Source organism: Rattus norvegicus, chromosome 7, assembly GCF_021556685.1.
Source record: "Rattus norvegicus strain SHRSP/BbbUtx chromosome 7, alternate assembly SHRSP_T2T, whole genome shotgun sequence".
NCBI classification, from domain to species: Eukaryota; Metazoa; Chordata; class Mammalia; order Rodentia; family Muridae; genus Rattus; species Rattus norvegicus.
The window spans coordinates 100,126,342-100,143,698 of record NC_141540.1 but is presented as its reverse complement, the minus strand read 5'-3'; the positions used below and the strand labels follow the sequence as shown (position 1 = coordinate 100,143,698).

The 17,357-nt window shown below is 42.0% G+C and overlaps 3 protein-coding genes across 17 annotated transcripts in view; 2 read left to right on the top strand and 1 right to left on the bottom strand.

The window, feature by feature from the left end:
- Positions 1-10,955, top strand: part of Tatdn1 (TatD DNase domain containing 1) — a 38,309-nt gene extending 27,354 nt beyond the window's left edge. For 8 of the 14 annotated variants that reach the window (XM_087559145.1, XM_087559138.1, XM_087559146.1 and 5 more), the window contains one exon: positions 2,391-3,575. In XM_087559145.1, coding sequence (XP_087415271.1) covers positions 2,391-2,487 — 97 coding nt within the window. In that variant the 3' untranslated portion in view covers positions 2,488-3,575. Of the gene's footprint in view, positions 1-2,390; positions 3,576-7,464; positions 7,786-10,081 lie in introns of those variants that run through there. The other 6 variants (NM_001400947.1, NM_001400945.1, NM_001400946.1 and 3 more) reach the window with 3 other exon arrangements.
- On the bottom strand, positions 2,640-13,944 carry Rnf139 (ring finger protein 139). Its single transcript, NM_001127545.1, is given in 2 exon segments — positions 2,640-5,194; positions 13,777-13,944. Coding segments are annotated over 2 exon segments (1,971 nt in total). The 5' UTR covers positions 13,922-13,944; the 3' UTR covers positions 2,640-3,368.
- Positions 13,945-14,232: 288 nt separating this feature from the next.
- The window catches only part of LOC148004807 (uncharacterized), a 54,352-nt gene continuing 51,227 nt past the window's right edge, over positions 14,233-17,357 (top strand). For both annotated transcript variants that reach the window (XR_015625579.1, XR_015625580.1), the window contains exon 1: positions 14,233-14,541. The gene's annotated coding sequence lies outside the window, so the exon portion shown is untranslated. The remainder of the gene's footprint in view (positions 14,542-17,357) is intronic.

The window sequence follows — 17,357 nt, the reverse complement described above, 5'->3', positions numbered from 1 at the left end:
TGCCTTAATGCTGTGTAAACTTGTAGCTTTTGGATTTTCCTGTAAATCTGCAAGACAAGATTTCAAGTAGTTCTTAATGCAGACAGACTTAAGACCTGAAAGTCTGTGTGTCAGCCTGTCTTGCAGTTAGCTGCATGGCAGAACTTGGGAAAATCGCACTCAGTAGAAACATTGAGATACACCTGCTCTGCTACTTATCATCTGTGTCAGTTGTTACTCCACTGAGCTTTCCACATTAACTGTTCACTCGCAGGCCTTCCTTTCCTTTTGACTGTACATTTCTTCAAACACACGGTAGGGCTCCTGCTGTGTCAGGAAAGGTGCAAGTAATTGAGGCTAGCTAAGAGAGGCAATTGCTGTTGTACTCACATGCATGCCCTGGGACAGACTGTGGCAGGAGTTTTGGATAAGGAGCCTGTGCTAGCAGACAAGCAGATGCAGTCTAAGACAATAAGCTGCTTCCGAGATGTCAGCAACTGTCTGCCCAGACACTAGGAGCAGGCTTTGCCAGTGTTGGATTTTAACTGTTTGTTCACTAAGTGTGGCTGGGAGTCAGATCAGATAAAGACAAACACCCTGTGCTCTAAAGGCAGCCTGTAGAAGAGCCTTGGCAGTGTCAGGGAAACAATGTACTTAGTGTAGCAGAAAGTAGGATGAGGTGAGTAGAAGAAAATCTGGGACAGCAAAGTGAGACCAGATCCTTGGGGCTTTTGTTTGCCAGCCTTATTAGTATAGATTTCACCGTGACCTGAGGAGACTAAGAGCAAGAGAATAGTGATTTTTGTTTTAGCCAGGGTCTCCTGTAGCCCAAGCAGCTTACAAGTGGCTGTACAGCAGTAGGTGACCTTGAATCTCTACCCCTCCCTGCTTCTATCTCCCAAGTGATGGGTTAGTCTTGAATCACCATGTCTATGTCCATTTTATTTTCAAGACTTTACTGCTTGTCATTTCAGTACTGAAAGGTGAAGGGTAGAAACTTTTAGACTTTATTTAATACCTGTGCCTAGTATAAGGATGTCATAGTAGGAGCTAGAGAGATGGCTTACAGAAGAAGGGCACTTGGAGAGAATCCAAGTTGTGTTCCCAGCACAGTGTATTGGGCAGCTCACAACCACCTATAACTCCAGCTCCAGGGAATCTGATTCTTCTGGTTCCTGCACTCATGTATGTGTGGGTGTACACACGTATGTACACACACACACACACACACACACACACACACACACACACACACACCACAGTTGAAAAAGTAAACAAAACAAGCTTAAGTGTCACAATACCCCAGAATGCTATATTTAAAAATAACTGTAGCTTTATTCCTGAAAGTACAGAAAAACCCACTGAATAAAAGAGGGCTGCCCAGGCTGCTGGACTGCTGGCTTACTAAACAGAGTGCTTCGCTAAGCACAGGCGACATTGAATAGTAAATGACTCTGCTGCCCAAGTCTCAGCAGAGCAGCCATGCCCTTGGCCACCCTTCTGTCAGTAGCAGTGAGTTCACTGCACAAAATGCATTTGAATGTTGTGTACACTGAGGACTTTTAAAGGTCCAGCTGACCATAAATCCCCATTCCTATTTATTTTGGGTGTTCACAATTAGGATCCTCAAAAAGGGAACAAAAGTCTCATGACAAAGAATATTTAAAGGTTTAATTTGAACTACTACTTTCTAATCCATGTATAAAAACATAATATTCCTAGGAACCCACTGGTGTTCATCATTTTGAGCAAAGAAACAAAGAGGGAGCCTCTGGGCTCTTCTCCCGGCTCTGAGTCCACGCCTAGAGCCCCTCCCATAGCCACACCATCTATACTTGTCATGTATTTAGCATGCACATGAACATTCCTTGCTGTCCATTAGAGACTAGGTCAGTAAGCAGTGCCTTTCAAATTTTTGGCCCTATTCTCCCCAATAAAAAAATATATACACATATATGTATGTATGCGTACATATATTTATACATATATGTACATGTGTATTTGTTATAAATATAATTATACTATAATAGTAAACAATATAAATAAAACTAAATTCAAAGTAGAAAGGTATTACTTAACCTGTTTTATGTGCAGTATAAATTTCATTTTTAAGATGCTTATGATCCAGTAACAAATGTGCTATGCCTTAGAGTTTTAAGGACTCCTACCCTCTGGGACAATTCCATTAGTGGTGCATTTACATGACCCTATTAACTTTATATTCAAGTTAACTCCAGAATCTTCTAATTGACAGTAAGTGGTGATGCTTTCCTATGGATAGTACTGGCAACTTTTATAACTCTTAAACTTCCTAAGAAGAGGTATTTAGTGTAAGATCTTCTCTTACATACGAAAAGGTGATTACCTCTCAATATATTCTGAGTAAGTTGATCCCTTGTTTTTTGTTTTAGTCAAATATTGGAGATAATGTCAGCAGTAAGAGAAGAAGATCCACTGGAATTAGCCAACACGCTATATAACAACACCATTAAAATATTCTTTTCCTGATTTGTGTTTTCTTTTTATGATGTGGAATTTCATGGTAAGACTGTGAGCTTTATTAAGGAAATCTTCCCAGTGGTTCTTTAAAGAGGTAGCACTATACACTGTGCCTTGATTTTACTCACAAAGTCAGATCAGCACTGTTTAGGCTGCTTAATGCTTTAGGTAACAGTGACAGCCTTTTTATTGTGTAATCTCATCAGAAGTCTGAAAGGACAGTTTTACACTCTCACTGCAAACACAGTGATGCTTCTACCTAAAACTTAGACAGCATGTCCTGGTTTATGTCAAAGTTTAGTTGATAACAAGCCTATTTCTCAATTCTGTCCTTGATTTGTGTGACTTTTGAACCTGCCTCTAAGCTGCACTCAGATTTCAAGTTTCTCAGTTGCTTCTAGCAGGGTATCTTGCCTTAGTTTTAGAAAACATTTTATTTAGAAAGCCTTTCTACTCAAGATTATTTTATCTCCTGTCTCTTATACTAACATTCCTTTATTCGGCATTTTCATTTTCCCTTCGTTTTAAAGAAAAACTAGAGTGCAGCATTAGACAGATTCTGATTTCATTGAGGGCTCTTTGGCACACTTGACGCACCGTGTGATCATTATCTCTATTAAGAAGTTATTTGTTCAAATTTTGTCATAAAAACGTGAAAACATTTTATTCTATGTACAATAATGTACACAAATTTAAATAGGTCACCAAAGAGACCAGAAGTAATTAAAGAGGTATATTTACAGTAGCACATCACAGTAAACGGAAAATCATTCACAGTTTCAACATCGATACTGTTTTTGTGCTTGGTTACACACTGACGTGAAGCATATTACTCCATTTTGGATGAACTGAATTTTAAACAAATACCTCAATGATTAGTAAATGCTACTTTAATCAGTGTCATCATTAAATTCTGCTGCTGCTGCTGCTGCGCCTGTGTGCTGAATCCCCCCGTTTCTTTCTCTTTGAATATCATCATCACAGTCTGTACTGTCATCCTCGTTCATTTCTCGGTCAGATCCAGCAGCATCTTCTCTTAAAGCTTCCTCTGGGTTTTGATTTTCATTGGGTGCAATAAATCCGTTGTTGTTAGATACATTTGAATTATCCTTGATATCGTCTTCGATGTACACTTTCTGATGACACATTGGACAAGTATCTTGAATGTACAGCCATTTCCGAAGGCAGAGTGCATGGAAATAATGGTTACACGGTGTAATCCGAGCAGACGTTGTGAACTCATGATAGCAGATGGCACAAACATCATCTATTTCTTGCAAGTGGCTCCCTTTTATTTCAGGAAGTGAATTAATTTTCTTAACAGCAGTTCTACGATTCATGAATGTCTTCCAGCCATTTTTTACTTGTAAGTAGATGTTAAAATATGCATGTAGGCACATCATACAAGCCCGGATTTTACTTCCTGACTCAAACATCATGGTATAGGCCCCATTCCCAAACATTACTACTCCAAATATAAATTCGATAATATTGCCTGTCGAGCGAACAAAGTAGACATAATCATCAAGCTTTTCCCAGAGGACATTATAGTAGCCATCAATCATGAATAGCGTGTAGACAGTGAGGGAAACAATTACTTTCAAGCAGAGTTCCACACAGAAGGCTGTAACTGCAAACAGCCACGTGTTTAGTGCATAGTGGTGCCAAAGGACATAACTGAGTAAAACAGGAAGAATAAACAGGCAAGCAGAGACAAACAGCACAGGAAAATGTCTGTGGAAAGATGACACGTGGGAGGCACTGAGAGACATTAACACGGGGTCTGTCATTCCGTGGATGAAATGTAGGACTGCAGTTAATAAAAGGCACATGTTTCTACTTAAGCGAATAAGTCTCTCTTCAGGTCTCAGCCCACTTAAACCAGTCTGAAGAGCCAAAATGAAAAATAAAACAGGTGCTACAAAGCCAAGCCGCCTGTCATCTTCTTCAGTTGATCCAATAAAGGCCAATATTCCAAGGCCCAAGTAATGGGCTATTGAAGAAATTACAGCACTCATGCCTAGTACAGTTAGTGTAGAATCGCACCCACTAATTATTAGATTGCAAATGATGTCCCAGAAATCATCCCAAGAAATAAGGAAGGACTCAGTCTCATTCGCCATCCTTAAAATGTACATCAACACTGTAGCCTGAGCTGTAATCCTTGTTAGCCAGAAGACCCGAAGTATGTCTGGGAAACGAATCCGCTTCCATGTGTCCTCCATCAATAACTGTAATCCATAAATTCGGTACATATGCCTCACTAACAAGTAAACATACCGAGTAGAGTAATAAAACCACTTAAGTTTCACTGCCAAGACAAGCATTGTGTTAAATATGAGAATCAAGGAAGACATGAAAACTAACGTCTCTCTGATGTGTAATGGTAGCTCTGTGATTAAGCCGATTACAGGAACCAAGATATTCAGAATAATCAGCTGTGAATAGATAGACTGAATGTGGAGTAGAGTGACGTATCCGATTCCAAAGGTTAGCTGCAGAACGATGAGTGCCATCCACAGTGAGGGCCCTTTCCGAGGAAGCAACTCAATTCCAAACGCTGACGTGTTGTAGGCACCGTAGAAGTCAAAGTGCAAAGCAGCATAGTAGTTCACCAACACTGAAGTTGCAGCTAATAGAAAGGCTGAGCTGTACATGTAAAACTTGAAAAGTGATCGCTGTGACAAGATCAGAACAATACTGGATACAACTATACCTAAGGAAAAAGAGAAAGTGTATCCAAATCAAACATTTTTAAGCATGTTTCTTTATGCTAGCAATTACAACAGCTATTTTTTTGTAGTTGTAAAACCTCAAGACAACTTATTTACTGCTCACAAGGCAGTGAAGATTTGAGAAGTCAGAGTTCTAAACCAAACCAACTAACACATTTTTAAAAACCTGGCCTCTTATTTTCTGGTTTCTAAAGTAATTCTGTTTGTTATGGTATATATACATCCATGCATGAGATTAGTAAATTGTCTTCAGGACAAAATTGTGATGATATACATGCACCTTTTGATAAATTTAAACTCAAAAGAATACTTCCTATATAATTTCATAATCATTAAAATGTTTAATGTAATACCACCAAAATAGTAAGGCCATTCAGAATGAAAATTACCAGACTGAAAAGCTTGCTCCTATTGGCTTCGAAATCCTTTCAGACAAGGCGAAGCTTTATCCTCTTATACCAACTCCTTTGCTTCCAGGTTCTTTCTTGGATAGCGTATTCTCTAGGGGTCCCAACTCAGGCCCCCATGTATTCCTTTACATTTCTGAAATGCTCTCCAAGTTCCCTTTTCCTACAAATTGAATCACATCTTTGGAAAACAAAAGTAACACTCAGAAAAACAAACCATGTTTCAAAAGCTGGCTGGCTATAGGCATCATTCCATTATCCCATGTGTAAGTACTGTGGGTACACGGTCTGATGGTCGCTGTCAAGTGCCATCAGCACATGCTGTTCATTCGGCATACCTACAGAACTTTTTTGACAGACTTAGTGTACATACATACTACCTGGTACTGAGGTTTGTACTCACTAGTTCTCACCCCGTTACATAGTTCTAGCTCTACCTTATAAATCAATGGATTACACAATGCTTTATACAGAAAGGTTATTTATTGGGCAGTGTTTCAGTACCGTATGTATTATGCTCTTAAGAATGATCACAAAATACAGCCCGAGTAAGAAACCTAGGAAAGGGATTCAAAGCTAAGAAGCCGAAGACACTTGAGGTGCTTTCCCTGCAGTGTGCCTGCCACAAAGAAGAACGCTGTACTTCACGGCCTGCACGGAGTTAAAAAGGAGTGATGGCTAGTTCCTTTAAGGGATTACCCTGGGCCTAAACACCAGGTCCTTTGTGAAAAGAAAAAAAATAACACATCTGGAAATCTGAGTAAGATCCACCTGCTTTCCCAGAAAATGGACTGCTTGGAGCATTATTTCTAGAAAAAGTCAAAGTATTATTACTTCGGCCTGCACGATACCCAGATGCTATCTATCTATCTAGCTCTTTCTATATGGAAACATCCCAAGCCTAACTCATCTTCTAAGTCAAATTCAATTTTATGCCACTTAAAAAAGAGAAAGCAAAGCAGCTACTAAAAAGCTGGGTGGCAACTCGCTATTGCGAGTATCCATTAGCCCTCACCAGGGACTATTCATGACCGTAGTTGACCTTTTATAGTTCTTTTTTACCCTAATAACTTCTCTGAATCTTATGGGTTGGCTATTAGGAGTGCTGAATAAAAACAAGTACCATTTGCTAGATGTGTGTATCAAATGAACCAACAACTGGGAAATGGTAGGAGAGGGATATGGCCCATCAAGCAATCTGATCCTTTCCTCCAATAAGGGCCTCACTATGTGCGCACGCAGGCCCCAAACCTGTACGTGCTTCAGCCTCCTAAATGCTGGACTGTAGGCACAGGGAACACACAGGCCATCACCCCCTTCTTTTCCCTAAGGAAAGCTACATTCTCAAGGTAAAAGCAGTAAACACTTCAAAAGTACCATACACGTGTTCTGATTCCTTCACAAAAGCTATAGACAGTTCTCTTATAACCATGCTCTCATGGAATATGGGGAGAACCAACTCTCACTTTACAGAAAAGAACACCAAGTCCTCGACTAGTGAGTCTCCTGGGAAGCACTGTTCTGGTTTCCGTGCATTCCACAGCTGAGGCGTGAGGATTTTCCCTTAGGTTCCATCTGAAGGATCCAAGGAAACCCAGGGGTAGTTTTCATTAGGTCTTATAAGGAACCTGCTCTCTGTTAAAACACCACCTTCAGACACAAAGAGAATTGAATTAAACCACAACCTGAGAATTTCAGTCCTAGACTCCAGTGTATTACTGGAGTGTTTTAAGTTCTCAAGACAGAAAAAGAACCAAGTACCAAAATCTATTCACAAACTTTGAATTCGTATATGAACTGAATGCAGCAAAGAGTTCAGGACTTTTTTTTTTTTTTTCATTTAGATTTCCAGAACCAAGAAGTAATAACAGGAAAGGAAGGAGAAGATCCATGCATTTTACAAGCCATGGCATGAAGTGTTCTTAGGAGACGAACTTGCTATATATGTAGTTCAAACTAGCCTTCCACTTGTGCCCTCCTCCCTATACCCAGAAGACTAAGATTAAAGGTGTGTAAAGTCTGTTCATTCTTAAGTCTTCTGCAAACTCATGACTAAAATTTAGAAGGAAATAAAATAACATTTATATCTCTCCATATTCCTAAGTACCTTTAAAGCATTCAAAAGCAGACAAAGAAACACAGTAATAAAATACATTACTCCTTTACTTCAAATGGAGTCCTATCATTGGGGGGGAGGTACTGTGAAATGATGTTAATCTGTTAGCATACTTAACAAATACATTATACCACAGAGAAACACGTTCTAAGCTTGGCATTGTGGCACTTACCTCTAATCCAAGCCCCGAGGACTGAGGCATATAGAACCATGCTGAGCTGTGCGAGATCCTACCTCAAAACAACAAAATTCTATCCAACTTTCATTTTAGGTAAAACAAAACCAAAACAACAGCAAGAATGATATCCTAGCATGTTTTATTCATGAAGTTAAATTTTAACAAGTATGATTTCATTACCATATGTGAACAGCCAAAAAATGATCAGAGGCCTGAAAGTTCTGGTCCCATTCCTACTCCTTTGGTCCTTTCCTACTTCTTAGGAGAGAGCTAAAGGCTGAGTAGCTAAGCCGGAGGCGACTATTTAACCAACAGTGCCCACACAAGGAAGCAACAACCCCCAGCAGGACTGAATTCTGATGGCTCCAGAAACCTTAGTTTGTGGTTCTAGAGTCTGGAAGCCTGACAGGCACGGACACTCCTCAGTACTCTCCCCTTCACCTCAGTAGACCCTACACACCTATCTCTTCTGTCTGTATCCTTGGATAAGTGGACTAATAGAGGCGTTTCCCCAGATTCTGTCTGCATTCTAGCAATGAAGGGAACACGAAGAATGGGTCAGGAAACAATCCCAGGTGAAACATTCTGGATTGAATGTGGAGGGGGGCGGGGCAGGGAGACACACCCACACACTGTCTTACTGGCACCAAAGAGGAAGAACAGCTCTAATTTCACATGCATCCTGACCATTGATTAAATATGCACTCATACAGACATATGGACAGTGTGCCCTTTGAGGTTTTAAGTTTTTAATATTAGATCTCTATCAATATTTTATAACTTTTATATATTTCTGAGGACATTTCTGCACGAGTTCTAAATTCAGCATTAATTTATTTAGAACTGATTCATAAATATAAGGTAGAGGTCCAGCGTGATTTTCTCCATATTGTTTTTTTTACATATATTAGTACTTATAAAGGGTTTTCTATGAACAATGTAATCAGAGTAACTACTCCTCAAATCCTAACTTAAACTCATTTTTTTTTCCTGACTACTGATTAAAGATCCTTCCATTTCTACTGACCACTCAGGGTTCTTCTGTGAAGGCCACTTTACCTTCAGTCCATTTCTTATGGTTTGGACAAGTGTCCTTACCAAAGACTATGTTGAAGACTTAGTCCCTGTCAGGTAGTGGGGGAGACTACTGGATCATTAGAGTTCTAATTCCAACAATGTGCTAAACCACGAATAAATTCACTCCTGAATGGAGGAGAGAGTACTTAGCTGGAGGCAGCAGGTCACTTGCAGGGCTGGGGGGTGGGTGGGAGTGGGAACAGTGGGATTTTGAAAGGGATGCCTGGAAAGGTATAGCTTGTCTTGGCTCCTTTCTGTTTCTTTGTGCTTCCTGTCTGCCATGAGACAAGCAACTTTCTCTCCCATGACCTTTGGTCATTATACTCTGCTTCACCACAGGCCCAAAAGCAATTAACCAAGTGTCACAGGTTGAACCCTGTGAACCTAGGAGTCAAAATAAACCTTGAGTCAAAATAAACCTTTCCTACCACAAGTTAATCTTAGGTATTCTGTCCCAACACAATGACTAATACAATATGGCGTTGGGAAGTGTTTCCTATTTCTGTGAAATTAATAACACATTATTTGTTGGTCATAATATCCAGGTTTACATACAGTCTTTTGGCTGTCTAGATGCTGATTTATTATAAGGTTTTTAATCTTAAAACTTCAATTCATAATCTTTCTATAAATTGATTATTCATATAGATAACAGGAAGGGAACAGTAATTTTTCCATAATAAGTAAATGCCACTTCATATTACTTCTATGAACGTCAATTCAATTCTACCTCTAAAACCTACCAAGTTTCTATTACACCTGTGTCTGTTTCTGAGCCGTGTTTTTTATATTCCTAATCTATTTGTCCATCCCCATGGTTCTCAACCAGGATTGGATTTCTCCTTCCTTGGGAACACTTGACAATATCTAGAGTCAGATTTGGCTGTGACAACTGAAGTGTGTGTTACAGGGACAGAGTGTTACTGGCAGCAGGTAGAAGAGAAGAAAGGCTAGATATGGCACTTTGCAGATAGTGCCCCATTCATAGGTTTATGCTGTCCAAAATGTCAACAGAGCTACTGCTGAGAAACCGTCTCTTCCCTGCCAGACATAATTACTTCTGCCTCACTCTTGCTTTCTCACATCACAGGTTTCTCCACTGAATGGATGGTCTCATTCAGTATCAAAGAAAATCCTCATTCCTTTTACAATGAAGAGATTACCAACACACATTTAGAGTAAGTCTTAAGTTTGCTGTTTTGTTATTTTCAGTGCTGCTATAATGAATATCCTTACTCATAATGTGGTATAACTATAATCTCTAAGTCCTCACAGCTAGAATTGTGAATCAAAAGGTATATAATACATGCCACTCAATATAGCTAGAGATATAGCTCAGGGGGCAAGGATACTTTCCTACCTAGCACACGTGACAGCTGGGTTCAATCCCTGGCATCTTATAAAACCAGCTACAGTCATACAACCTTTCAATCTCATCTGTACTGAGGTAGAGCCAAGAGAATCCAAAGTTCAACTTGGGGTCAGCATAGACTACAAGAGACCCTGCCTCAATCAGTCAATTAATCAGTATCAATTGATAAAGCCAATTGGTTTATACAGAGGTGATGGCTTGCCAGATTAACTTACCTATTTCAAATATGCAAACACCTTTGCCAAATACTTTTTTTTTTTTTTGGTTCTTTTTTTCGGAGCTGGGGACCGAACCCAGGGCCTTGCGCTTCCTAGGTAAGCGCTCTACCACTGAGCTAAATCCCCAGCCCCGCCAAATACTTTTAAATCATGTTTTGCATTCTTCACCCATCTATTGATAGATAAACTATGTCCTTCATTAAGAATGAGGCTAGGAACTACTCTCCTTTACTGGCCACCTGAAGTTTATACTATGGGAGCATAAGTCTTCTTTTTAAAGGACTTAATATACATGATATAAACATTTTCCTCTCGATTTGTCATTTTCAAAAGATTTTCAATAAAGGTTTTTTATTTTGAAATACTCAAACTTATCTTATTGCCCTTTGTAACTTCCCAGTTTTCTTTTATGGCTAGAGAATCCTTTGCCACTTCAGTCACTGCCGCCATATGAGTAATACTGTTAAACACGTTTCTATGCTTGCTTCTCTTTTGTCTTTAAATTTGCTAATTCAGCATTATGCTGCTGTGGGTTGAGCTTCATTTACTACCTTAATACTAGCTAAGAAACAGTTCTGTATTCCCATCACTGTACACAGTGCTCTGGTTTTCCTTATATCTCTAAAGGAAAGGCCTTGCTTTCTGACCTTTCGAGATCTCCAACTGGTCTGACACCAGGTGAAGTGCAGCTGCTGAACATTCTGCAGTTAGAGGGGGAGGCTGCAGGCACTAACACAGACAATTAGCCATGTTTGCAAAGGGTGTGCTGGGCACATACATCCTGAGGTCCATAGGCTTCAATAATGACAAGTCCCCATGCGGCTCCACTCACACCTTTCATACACATACATGTTGCTACTTTCATTTAAGGTGATTTTTTTTTAAATCACAACTTTCTTCAGATTTTATTTTTATGAACAAAAAAATTTGCACAACTACTGTGCTACAATTTAGGGAATCATTAGATGATGAATTTAGAGGTCAATTTTTCTTATAAAACCTGACTCAATATTCTGAGATAATTTATTTCAAATAAATATTTGATGATTTCAAAAGGATGAAATATCTATAACAAAGTCAAATACTTTAAAGGGTTTTTATCCTAACTCATTTATTGTCCTAAACTCCATGATAAAGATGTTGTGAACTTCCTAAAAAGAAGTTGTACCTTCAAAATGAAACCTCTGCAAGTCTGACTGGAGAGGCTGGAATGTTGCAGGTCAGAGGCTAATTACAATTTATCTTGGACTATCTTTAGCCCAAGTCATAGTGAGACCTAACAACCAGCGACTAACACAGAAACCTTTCGGAATACATGAACTTAAAGCCTTAGTTCCCACAGCCAGAGGTGTGGAGTACCACCAGACAGCATCTTGGGTCTACAACAGGAATCCCAGCTTTGCTCTCACCCACCTACTTAACATTCCACTCATGTTTTTAAAGTGTTGTGTTAGATCATATTTGTTTTAAGAATAAGCTATCTCGTCTCATTTGAGATGAGTTATGGTTTTATGTTGACAATACCACATTGTCCGTCTTTACAAAGGTAGAGAAAACAAAACCACAGACCACTAAATGGATCACTAGAGGCTCTGGCTGAGACCTCAAATACAAACCTTCTGTGAAGAAATAAAGTCTAAGAGTGGGCAGGGGGAACAATTACTTTCTTAAATGTTTTTCCTATAAATGACTGAACTAAAGAAAACTCCTTTCTTTGCATCTACCTAGTGCTGAGTACTCCAACAGGAAATGAATTAAACCCCCAGCTTCCCAAAAGTTGCTAGAATCTGCAGTTATGGTGTCATGAAGACACTCAAGGCAGTGGCTATATGTACGGTCTCTGAGATGACTATGCAGACTCCTCTCACACACGCCTGTACGACAGAGAATGGTGGAAGTAGCTTTAAATGAAGAAAAGCAGAATGGCTAACGTGTGTACCCAGCAGATTACTCCTAAGTCCTGTGTTTGCAGGATATCACTCCCACTTTTTTTCGTTAACTTTAAGGTGAACACTGCTGGTTAATACACTGCTCTGTACCGAATTTCAACACACTGAGGAACAAAGTAAACCATCCTTGAAATCAGAAGGGTTTTTAATGCTCTGGGCAAACACCAGCTGTGCACCAAAAACCAAACACTTAACTTCTACAACCTCCTTTCTCCACTTGTAAATTAAGAATAACACTGTCCACCTTTGAGTGACTGACAGATTAGATAAAACCTGTGAAACTGCGTTATGGCAGACAAATGTAGAATAGTTACTGCTAAGAACAAAACCGCATCCTTAGGGACACCCCTTTTCTGTGGGAATAAGGCACCAGATGCTTGTACTTCTCAAGGTCTTGGTCAAGATCTCACTACCAGCTACCCCAACCCACAAGAACCCACCTAAAATTTCATCTAAATGATCTTTTCAACAAAATCTGCCAAACTGTAATTATCAGAAAAAGATCTCTATATATGTTTCTCACTCTGGTGATGTAGCAGAGAGAGAAATAGAAAGTGAAATATAAAATACTTTTAGTACTCGCTCCATATGAAATGAAGACTGGTTTTCCTAAGTCTCCTGCAGATGTCTCTTCAGCCTGGGGGCAAGTTTTCATAGTCACATTCAACACCTTATTATTTACTCAGAAAGAGTTTAGGGTTCGTTATAAGTATAACCTTCCTCGCGGTGACTTTTGGAAATGGTTTCAAGGACTGACATTCAAAACTCTGTCTCATGGCTTGTGCGTCCATTTACCTCAAATACTTCATGATCCGGTGGACTCCAAGACACTGAAGTGACAACATACTCTACATTGTGAAAAAGGGAAGACAGGGGGCTCAAGCTTTGGCTCAAGTCCAAGGTCACACACGACGAAACCGGGACAGTTGTTTTTCCAGGGCTGTCGCATAGGACGCGGTAAACCAGCAGTCATTCCCCAAGAGAAACAGCAGGCAGACAGCCGCATGCTCACACAGCCGTGCTTTCTCCTCGCCCATCCAGATGCCAACCGAACAGGACACAGACCCGCCAGAACCACTCCGCTGTCAACGCTGGCACGAGTACCACGGGTCCCCTCACCCCGCCGAAAGGCCCTTTTGAGGAATCAGACCGTGGTTCCCCAAGCCGCGTGCTACCTGTGCCCTGTCGCTCCCGTCCGCCCCGGGCAGGGCACGCCTTGGCCCGCGGGCTAGCCCGCTGTCCTTACCGAGGAGCCGGAGAAAGATCTGAAGCCCGATGCAGAACCGGCTTTGGCTGGAATCGTAGTAGGAGTTGAAGATGGCGTCGATGATGTAGAGGCAGGGCACCCGGAGCGCCACTTCGAGCGCCGCCCAGACCTGCTGCTGGGCCATCCGCACCTGCTGCTGCGGGGGCCCCACCGCCGCCATGAGCCGCTGCCACACCGGGGCTGGGCGGGCCGGGCAGGGCGGCGCGGGGGAGGCCCGGGGCCGCGGCCGGGGCGGGCGCTGAGAAGAGTGGCTCCGCCCCCGCCCGCCTCCTGTCCTGTGTCCCGGCCCGCCCCGCCGCCCGCTCGCGTCCCTCGGTGGAGCAGGGGGCGGCGGCAGCGGCTCCCGGGAGGCCTCGGGGCGTCGGTGTTTCCGGCCGGCTAGGGTCTGGCTCCTCCTCCCTCCAGCGCCTCCCCCGCCAGCGGAGCCACCATCTTGACCCCGCCTGCCTCGGCCGTTGCTGCCGTTGCGAGGCCCCGAGGCTGCGCCCGCGGTCACTCGAGAACGCGAAGCCCGCGCCGCGGCCTGCGTCACAATCGGGCGCGCCGCGCAGCGTCAGGACGGGCGGCGCAGCGAGCCTCGTGCGTTGCCATGGTCCCCGCCCGCCTCGCCGCGGGGTGGCGCTCGCGTCGCCCGGCCGCCGCGCCCTCGGGCCTCTGAGTGGCTGCCCCTCAGCGTTGGCTTGCGCCGAGCGTGGGATGCTGAGTTCCTGCGGACCCATAGTGTTAGATGTCTGTTAGAGCCCAGTGAGTACCCCGTGAACTTGCTTCATACTGCTTGGGAGATGAAAGGAGGCCGCCCTGCCTACCTGCCTCTCCCCACCAGAGGCCAGGTCTGAGGGATGACAGGGAAAATAACCTGCGAGGCTACACAGAGCGATCACAGCCAGATTTGGCACTGGCCTTGAGTTGCTAGGCGTTGCCAAGAAAAGCACACTCGCATCTGTTTACACATCTCCCTTCCTGTCCCTGCGGACGATCATAAGCACATTTTATTACTGGCTTAGGAGCCTGAGTTAGAGCAAGAACCCAGACCTCTCCGGGTTTGATTTATCCTTGTCCTGGATAATTCTTAAAGTAGAAAGTCTCCTATTCTTTCCCTGCACTTTCTTGCCTATCGGTGGAATTGATATGGCCTGGCTGGCTTGACTCTGTTCCTTCTCCAGCAAATGAAGAATGTAAGGTCAAAGGCTAAACTGTAGACTTAGCTGTTTTGGTTTAAGGAACACAAAATAGCAAACCAGGAAGCCTGGTTGACTTGGGCTGCTAGCTCAAAGCGCCTTTGCCAGTTTACAGCAGGGCTCCAGAAGTAGGATCTCCTTCCCCATCCCGCCCCACTCCTGCACAGGGAGGAGGTCTGTAAGTAACATTATCAGACTTTAACAGAACCCTTTTGGGTGAAGGTGTTTGTAGTAGAAAGATTGCACCCCCACCTAGTATCTTTATTGCAGTTTTGTGGTTTGGGTTTTGTTTGGTCACCTTCCCCTCTTCCATCTGTACACGAAGCACTGTGGGCTACTGTTTTCTGTTACCAAAGCCTCTCCATCAACTATTACGATGGGTATTTGTCTACCTGTTTTATCGAGGTTCAAACTGAGGTTTAGATAAAATGAACTGCAAGATCACAAAGATACTAAGAGGTGGGGCTGTGCATGTCCCAGACCAGCAAGAATCAAAACTAGAGTTTGAACCCAATGCTACCTTGAGGCTCAAAACTTTAGTTTGCTTTGCTTCTTTTCACCCACAACCAATTCTGTCACTGAGTCATAGCCTTCCTATTCCTATTGTCCCTGTCACCATCCTAACTCAAGACCCCCCTCCCCCAACCCCCGTCCTTTCTCTGGTTTATCATGATACCATCATATGGTTGCCTTTTCAGATCTACTCTTTAGTAACTCTGGGTAACTTTCCTAAACCGCATAGCTGGGGACTAACTTTGTGATTATGACAACGTTCCCAAAGGGAAGCAACCTTTGTGAAAGAATGACACAGTCTTACATAGGCAACCTTGGGGAGTAAATTAGCTACTCAGCCCTCTCTTACTATGCCTCAAGTGTAATTAAAATCAAAAGAGTGAAGCTATTACTGAGAAAAGGGTCCAGAAACACTGAAGTAAAAATGTGATAGAAAGAGAGGGAGAATTTTATTATCATCCTACAAAAATAGAGAATAAAATATGATCTGGAAGTACAAACTAATACATATCTATCCCATCTGGTTATGACTAGTATTCACACAGACACATAAACAATATACACAGAATACCTGTGTTCAAAGATAACCCTGTCATTAATGATTCAAAAGCCTTTTGGCTGTCATGAATTATTCAAATGCCTCTCAGCTTGCTTTAAAAAATAAATCAGGGTCTCATTGTATAGCTCAAGCTAGCTTGGAACAGGCTGACCTTAAACTCTTTCTATATATCTACCTGTGTCTGCCTCCCAAGTTCTGGAATTAAAGGTACTCTAAAAGTAGGATGTATAAAAGTTATGTTAGCTTTTCTCTGGATATCAATCAGTCAAGCTTGTCAAGCAAAGAAAGAAATAAGACTCTAGGCTCTAAAAAAGGAATTTACTAGTGTACCCTTAGGTGGAGGGAGTAATCAGGAACAATTACTTGAGCCTCTCCCCTCCCCATCCCCTTCTGCTCTCCTTGCCCCTGCCCCTCCCCCTCCCCCACTCCTTCCAATAAGGTATGTATTTCCTTCCAATAGATGATGCCAATTTCAGAAGAAGAGTGGGAAACGATAGTTACATGTACTGTAACTTCTACGTCCCTGGGAATTGCTTTAAAATGATAGTCTCTAAATTGTTTTTTGGTTTTTCTCTTTTGCTTAAAGTAAAATTCAGATATGCCTATTGAATTGCAAGTGTTGACATTTTCTGATTTTGTAAGTCCAAACAGTCTTTTTGTAGTTAACAAAGGAAACAAGAGGGGTCACAGTGGTGTTTGGAGTAAATGTTGAGCCTCCATTCCTGACTTTTGATTATTCCTTTAGTAGGCATTTACTGAGCACTTTATAGGTGCTTTATAGTTTGCCGGCCTGCTTCAGTCTCTGGGTAATTTACCTATCTAATTCTCAGAATGCTCATCTAGAAGATAGAAGAACATAAAGATGAGAAACGGAATTGTTACACACGCCATTCAGATGTTGCTGACTTGTTGAAGGGCACAGAACTAGACAACAATAGTGATGGAATCAAGTTTGCAGTGTATAGTTTTCACATTCCAGAGGATGAGACTAGTCTCCTAAAAGTAACTTGATGGTATCTTGGGGTTTGGGGAGCTGCAAATCCCAGACAGGGTTTCTCTGTATAGCCCTAGCTGTCCTGGAACTCACTCTGTAGACCAGGCTGCCCTCAAACTCAAAGATTCTCCTGCCTCTGCCTCTGGAGTGCTGAGATTAAAGGCATTCATTACCATCTGGCTTTATGTTTTATTTTTACCAATAAACAAACAAACAAACAAGTTGAGTGTGGTGGCACAAGCCATTGATCCCAGCACTTAGGAGACAGGTTGATCCAGTTGGGGCTACATAGTGAGCTCCTAAATCCACAAACAAA